This window comes from Toxoplasma gondii, chromosome X, assembly GCF_000006565.2.
Source record: "Toxoplasma gondii ME49 chromosome X, whole genome shotgun sequence".
In the NCBI taxonomy this organism is placed as follows: Eukaryota; Apicomplexa; class Conoidasida; order Eucoccidiorida; family Sarcocystidae; genus Toxoplasma; species Toxoplasma gondii.
This window is the reverse complement of record NC_031478.1, coordinates 5,631,252-5,639,192: the sequence shown is the minus strand read 5'-3', so window position 1 is coordinate 5,639,192 and position 7,941 is coordinate 5,631,252. Positions and strand designations below refer to the sequence as shown.

The window sequence follows — 7,941 nt, the reverse complement described above, 5'->3', positions numbered from 1 at the left end:
CATCATCTTCAGCTTAAACTATTCTTGACTTCACTGCTTTGAAATATTTTTGTCACAAGATGATCCTGTTCATAGACACCACATCACCCGATCTCTTGTCGCAAATGCAAGGTACTTCTTAGGAATAACCTAAAAGGGTACTACCGGGAGTAGCAGTACACCCGTGCTACTCAAACATTCGAGGTATCGAAAACCTTTGACCAGCCACAACGCCAAGTCTTATTTGGGCGAGCACGGCGTAGGTTCGTCCCGTCAGCCATGCGGAGTACGGGTAGCCCAAGATTCCAGGGAATCTGTTAAGATACCTCCTTTTCTTAACGTGGCCAGTGAATACAGAGGATGCCCCACTAATGGAAAAAAGAAAAGGCGCAAATTTCCTTTTGAGGGGCATGCGAAAAGTCTGGAAAGGGAATCAAAGAACCTCTCACAGTGGTGGCAGGCTGTCGCCCTGGCTGACGAAGTCTTCTGATGCGTGTGCTAGACAGCCTGTAACGGAAGTTCCAGTCCCGCTTCTTTCCTGACTTCCTTTAGTCCCTGTCGAGCAGCCATAAAACGCATCTTGAAACCAACTGCTGACAACCGGTTGATGCCTCTTGGTCTGAGTTCCATACTGTGCTTGCTGTGCTTATGAAGCCGGCTATCGTCTGTGCTATGGGGACATAATCACTGTCTGCCTGCACGCAACTGCCTGTCCTGCTACGACTCATTATCACGTGCCTCACACCACTTGCTCATGCCATGGTTCGCCCGGTCCTGGTAAAAAACTATTTTGCGAAGGAAACTGCGGTGCGCAGCCGCCATCAAGAACGAGCTCGATGACCGTCTCCGACCTTGAAAGCAGAAATCATTAAACCTGTTTTACATCCCTGAAGGGACCTGAGTTGTGAATCACAAGCACCGTGCAGAAGGCGCAACGAGACCACATCAACTTACGCAGACACACAATGGAGATAATGCAGTTCGACACAATTACATGCCCTTCTTGTGCACAGGTCAAATAATCAAGGAATCGGTTACATGCCCTTCTTAGACAACATAACGGGAGGAGGGGGTGCCACTGCCTTCTTCGTTTTGCACTGGGTCCTGTACTTGGTTTCCATGCACGGATATGCCTGCTGTTTTACGTGATCCTTATAGCAAGTCTTGGGAACCGTGTACGACTGGGTGGTACACTGGTTCTCAAACACAGTCTTGGAGCACTTGTATGCTTCCTGAGTTGGCACGGCCTTGTAGCAGGTCTTATCAACCTGGAAGGCAACCTGCTTGCACTCCTTCTTCGGGCAAGAGTACTGCACCTGAGTTGGTACCTTCTTTTGGCAGGTTTTGGAAACAAAGGCACACTGCTGCTCCATAACAGTCTTGGTGCAAGCGTAGGCTTGCTTGACGGGCACAGTCTTGTAGCAGGTATCCTCGTACGGGACCATCTTCGTTTCGCATTTGGACTGATACTTCGTCTCGGGGCAGCTGTATGGCACTTTGATGGCCTCTTGCTTGTAGCATGTATCCGGGACCTGGACGGGAACACTCTGGCATTCTTGCTTGTACTCTGTTTTGGGGCACGAATAAGCTTCCTTGACTGGAACTTGCTTGGTGCAGGTGTGTGGAACTTCAACAGGGACCTTCTTGCATTGCTGCTTGTATTCAGTCTTGGAGCATTTGTACGGTTGCTGAACAGTGATCGTCTCGTAGCAGGTTTCCGGCACTTCGTACGGCACCTCCTGGCACTGTTCAGTGTATTCAGTCTTCGAACATTTGTACGACTGTGTAGTTGGTACCTCCTTGTAGCAGACGTTCTTGCTTGTGAACGGAACCTGGCGGCAGACACGCTGCTTCTTGAGCTGTCGGAGCTTGCATTCCTTGCCCACGCAGGGAACCTGGGCAACTTCCTCGGTACATTCGGTCTTGTACTCTGTTTTGGAGCAATCGTACGCCTCCTTCGTCATAACGGTCTTGCTACATGTGCTTGGGACCTCGACGGGGACCTTGGTGCATTGTGTTTTTGTGAGGGTTTTCTTGCATTTGTACGGCTTCTGCTGCTGCACAGGCTTGTAGCACGTGTCTGGGACCTGCACGGCGACATCAGAGCAGCTGTCCTCGAAGGCGGTCTTTGTGCAAGGATACTCTTGGGCTTGCATGACGGTCTTGTAGCAAGTGTTATCCACTTGGAAGGGTACTTGCCTGCACTGTTGCTTGTACTCGGTCTTGGAGCATGTGTAAGGTACCGACTTCACGTCGTCCTTGAAGCATGTCTTGGCGACAGTGTAAGGCACCTCAGCGCAGAATTGCTCGGCCTTGCTCTTCTGGCACGAATACGCCTGCTGCTCCTGGACTGTCTTGTAGCACGTGTTAGGCACCTGGACTGGCACGGATTTGCACGCTTCTTTTCCGCATTCGTATGCCTCCATCACATACTCAGTCTTAGTGCAGGTGTTTGCCACATCGTAGCACTCTGTTTTGTGCTGTGTTTGCGGGCACGAGTATGCAACCTGCTGGGAAACCTGCTTGTAGCAGGTGTCAGGGACCTGTACGGGCACGTTCTTGCAAACCTCCTTTTCCAAAGTCTCTGGACACGAGTATGCCTCCTTCTTTGTCACATCCTTGTAGCAGGTAGCCTGGACTTGGTACGGAACCGTCTCGCACACCTCCTGTTTGACCACTGGGGGTGGCGCCTCCTTTTTTGTCATGACCATCGGCGGCGGATTTGCACCCGCCGACAGTGCAAGCGTCACGAACGCGAGAGACACGAGACAAACGCGCGCCATTTTCCTCAATTAGTACCTTGAGATGTGAAGCGGGTTCCTATGAGTGGATTCTGGCGCACAAATGCTTCTCGAGATGAAGTGGAGAAAACTGATGTGAACTGACCAAACATAAGTTCCGAGGCTTTCCGGTATCAGACACGTGAGAGGGCTCTCTTCAGGCTCCACACAGGAGAAGAGGCGCGGCCCAAAACCTCCAAAAGGCCTCGGCAGCCTCAAGAGTCCCTGACCCCCGCTCGTGGTGGTTTTTGAAAAGCCTTGTTGGATGTCTTCAAAAAGCTACCTGGCATTTGGGAACGAATGTCCAGTGTCAGTCTCTTTTCCACAAGTAAGTGCTACTACATCAATGCAGTCCGCAGAAATCAACGCAGAATACCTGTGTCGTCGTTACTCGAGCGATAGTCGTGTACACGCACTTCGGTGTCAGAACTCTATTTTGCTGAAGCTGCAGTTTTCTGCAGCACCTTTGGTGTAGCACGGCTGAACACGAAAAAGAAAAACAGCAGATGAGCATTTCTTCGTGAGAGCCCCTACCTTCGCAACCTCTTCAGAGCCCAAAAAATCCGTTCAAAGCTTCAACAGACGAAACGCAGCATAAATGGTACCACCCCAAGCATAGGGTGTCAGATACCACAGAATATCCGTTGTTTCATGGTAGCAAATGGTAAGATGTTTACACAAATTCGGTCAGCGATATCACATAACTAAAGGCGCTGTCACTGGATGTCCTCGCCTCGTCGACCTGGTTCGATTCAAAAGACGGTCAGGTAGCATAGCCGAAAACGGACTCAGGCGCTAATTGTCGAAGAGCCTCAGTGAACCTGAACCGTGTATTCTCTTTGTGCAGGTATTTATGCCTCCATTCTGATAATGGATGCGATATCAAACAGCTTCGTCCGATGAAGTCGGCATTTCAACCGTAAACATCGTGGTCCGAGTGACAGGACTTGAGGCATCCTTCGTGCAAGAATGATACATGTATGGAGCCTCTTCGCGTCAGAGGGTTTCTCAAGCAAACGGTTTCTCCACTACTACTGGGTGGCTCTTGACACAGCGTGACTCACGAAAGCGGCAGACAGTGAAATAACAAATTTCAGTTGTTCGATTAACTGATCGTGAACCGCTGGAGACTCAGGGTCTGAAACAATGTTCCCTTTGAGCATTCTTCCAGCAACAGCATTTCATGCAGTCTGCTCTGCTACAACACCGCCTTTGAATGAATGAGACGATGGTGGCATCTGTTAAAATAGCAGGCAGCTGTGGCATGGCAAGTTGGGACAGTGCGGGTGTTTACGGTGTGCAAGCCTGTGCAGTGTGCTTAGTCTTTTCGGAGAATTCACAGTGTCATTGCCAACACTGATTTTTGTGCCTCTGAATTTGTGGCAGCTTCGTGCATCAGCCTCTGATATGTTTTTTTGGGAGAAACATGAGATGACTCGAAACTACTACAAACGCCCGCTGCAAAATTCTCTACGTTGACTTAAAACCTAGGGTCCCCGCGTAGGAGAAAGCAACTAACACGCGCTATGGATCTTCCAAGAAGTACTGCGGAGAAATACACTAATAAGAACGATCTCCAATTCAGCTTCTCCGTTCTTCTTCTCTCTCATGTCAGGTCGAAATGAAACAAGTGCACGTGTATGGATCATTCCTTCACTTCTTGGAGATCCCCTAACGAACTAGCTCACCCTCTCCAGTACACACTTTTTGCCAGCCCACTCTTGCCTCGCCAATAGTGAGGGACTCAGCTGCAAACGCAGGTGTCTGGAAAGAGATGCAGTACTGCAAGGGTTTGAGTCCAAATTCCAGAAGCTTCAGTCGAGGAGACATGAAGTCTAGCTCCGTCAGAAGATGTGAGGTTCCCGTCTGCGACAACGGATACTGGTTGGTGCAAGCAATTGTTTATAAATCGTGATTGTCGAAACAGAATCAATTAGCCGTGGACGCAGTCGTGTACTGAGTGAGTTCATCAGTCCCTTTATGTATCACGGAAGCTTTCTGAGAGCAGTACACACTGTGAGGCTCCGTGAAGGTTCAACCGCTTAGGAAATACCCAAAGACAAAACACCAGGTGAATTTGCAGCCGCTCGAAGACCGCCCATAGGAACCGCACAAATAAGTGTGTTCGCCGCATGTCGGCCATTACAATTACTTTAAAGGTGTGGCAAATTCGCTAAACGTTCCTCATATTTTCAACATGCAGATGTAGTAGGTATTAATCGAAAACGAGGATGGCAAATGCACCCTATCTTCGGTAAATAATTGGGCATAAATCGGTCCTGTAAATTTTCGCACCTTACACCCTGAAAAAACAAACGGTGTTGCGTACGAGTGTTACAGTTTCGCCTGTGTGATATCGCTTCGTCAAAAGTTGATCCCAGCACACGCCGAAAAGTTGGAACCGTACCGGGCTGCATGTCCCACAGCTGCCTTACACAGATACGTTTGTTGACCGACGAATCGAAGCCCTGGACAAACCTGACTGTCGTGCGGTGGATGTGGGGAAAATGTCACCGCCAAATGGTATCTCAGTTTGTCTGCCGCCTGTCTGTAACAAAACGCGACGTTGCAGGTTTGGTTACATTGGCAGAACCTGGTCTCTTCACCGCAGAAGGATAATCACTCTGACAGCATCCAGACCGCTTCTAGTATCGTTTTCTGCTGCACTGGGGTATCAACGTGCTGAACCAACGCTGGAGGAGGGGTTTGTCGAGTGGTTGCCGAATTACCGCAAAGGTCACCTGAAACAGGAGTGAAGGTGTATCGTCTCTGAGCTCATCTCCCCTTACTTCAGGGCGAGAAGCACTTGAGACAGGTTCATGCTCAGGATAACAGGTCAATACCGCGAATAGCACGGTATTGCAACCTTTTGGTTGATAGAGAAAAAGAGTTCCAGAGACTCTCAGGTATTGGTGGCTGCGCAAGGAAGGACTACTGATCGCTGTGGCCTTCCTCCCCTTCCCACGATTGACGCCTACACGCTCACGCAGCATTTCGTGTACAATGTATCCACCAAAGTTGAAAACAAGGAGCCGGTAAGTGCGGCGTTGAGCTGACAGTCACGTTGCGACACGGATGCATCATGTGCTGACAGGTGTAACTTTTTTCCTTACTGAGTGCATTATCGGAGCTCGAGTCGCTGCATCTCAGTGGCTTGCTGTGTCGTGCATGTGGCTGCGTCGTCACACTTACAGGGCAGTTGACACGCCTAACCCCTATCTTACAGAGGAGAGGAAGGAAAAGCTCTTGGTGATGAAACGTCAACTTGAGTCCCAAGACGCTAAGCTCAAAATCAAACAGCTATACGCAAATGCGCGGGTATGCTGACGGACAGGGCAGGTTCCTGACGGAACGCGAAGAGCCACCATAATCATCTTCAGCATTGGCTGTCAGCTGACTTCGGCTTCAGTGAAAAAACAACATGTCGAAACGGGCAAAGCCTCGCCAGGGAGGTTGTGCGTGGATGCGATGGGATAGATGTAACACGCTGATTAATGTTTCCTCTACAAGTCCGTTTCGCGTGTTCGGCAGTACATCAGCATCGTATTAGTACGAGACCTGAACCATGAACACCGGAGCCGACTGCCCTCATACACACAAACACAAAGCGGAGCGCTTTTCTCATAGTACAAGCATATTCGTCGCCTGAGTGATTCGGTAACGAAGCAATCACGAGCTAACATTTCTGCAGATCAGTCGACATTGTTGTCGTCTACTGATGTTTTTGTTTCTGTAACAGGCAGCCACGCTGAGGGCCGTCGCGCGAGCGGCACGGCCTACAGGAAGCACACCTGCCGCAACGTTAGGTATCTGCGCCTCTGAATCAAAGTCAACCTCGACGAAACCATTTCTTTCTGCCAATGAGGCCGCAAAAAAAGGTCTTTCAGTTGAGGCCACATTGGCCCGAATCCTAGCGGTGGAGAAAACGGAGTCTTCCCTGAGGAGACAAAGGCAGGTCCGATGCTGCCACAGTACCACAGCTGGTGGCTGCTCGAGAGGGTCCTGGCACTGCTTGCGGTACAGCTGCACATGGTTCGGAACCAGACTTCTTACCATTTTAAGATGACAATTTCAGCGGTTGTCGTTGTCTTCGTATGCAGTGGTCATCATCACACCCGGTATCAGGTCCTATTCTGTTTCGTGATTCGTCCTTGACTACATGCCTCTTATTGTGGTCAGGAGATAGTTCATCAGATTGATTGCTCCGAGTCCCCCGAGGCGACAGTCCATGGCTCCTTAAAGAAGATGGACACAACAGAACTAGTTCAAGAGTACAAAGATATTGACGTGAGACTGGATTCAAAACCCGGCGCGGCACCAAATTCTAACGTTTGCTACGAAGGGTGTTGCCTTACATGGTGATTCGGCAACTACAAAAATTTCTCAGATTCTCTACCTCGTTCTCCAGTGGGCAATTCCATAATATTGATCTGCTGTTTGTTTGTATCTCAAATTTCACAGTGGGCAAATATCAGTGAATACCAGGCTCATGAGTTTGAAGCAGCCCTTAAAAAAGAACAGGACATGCTCAGGCAGAAGCAACGTGCCACGTTTGAGGAACTCAATAAGCAAGTGGAAGAGCACCAGTAAGTCTGAAGGTGACTGAGAGCGTTTTCTTGCAGATACTGGAGCCACGCGTCGTCCTTGTACCTGCCTATCTCAATGATGACGCATTGAAAAGAGCAAATGGAGTGAATGGGTTTCACTGTTAAATGTTTGTCGTTGCTCACAACCCTGTGGATCAAACAATACTTTAATGGGTCCACGGGCCTCCGACATAACATCAATGAAAACCAGATGAAAAGAAGATGAAAAAGTTTTTCCGTCGGAGCTTGAGCCCGTGGTAAACACCGCCTTCGCAACATCGCGAACACATAGCAGGTGAATTTTCTACCTTCTGGAAGAACTAAGGCGTGCACATCGTCTGCACATGCTTTGCAGCGCAGCGGAAACACAGAGGCGAAATGAGGAAGAGGCTTACAGTCGATCCGTTTACCACAGCCTTGACCAATGGAGGTAATAGCTTGGGAACACCAGATGGTGGAGGCTGTGAGCTGGCATCGGGTGCTAAAAGACTAAGCGTCAAAGGTTGACCGGACCATACTTCAACTCGAGCGAAGATCGCGTGAACCCTTTCTCGATTCAAAGACAAAACTAGTCGTAGCACTTCGTTTCGGTGTAA

At 49.5% G+C, this 7,941-nt stretch overlaps 1 protein-coding gene across 1 annotated transcript; it reads right to left on the bottom strand.

The window, feature by feature from the left end:
• Nucleotides 1-842: 842 nt before the first annotated feature.
• On the bottom strand, nt 843-3,111 carry TGME49_236975 (Toxoplasma gondii family D protein). Its single transcript, XM_018780476.1, has one exon. The coding sequence runs from the start codon at nt 2,760-2,762 to the stop codon at nt 1,014-1,016; it is 1,749 nt and encodes a 582-aa protein (XP_018635779.1). The 5' UTR covers nt 2,763-3,111; the 3' UTR covers nt 843-1,013.
• Between the last annotated feature and the right edge of the window lie 4,830 nt (nt 3,112-7,941).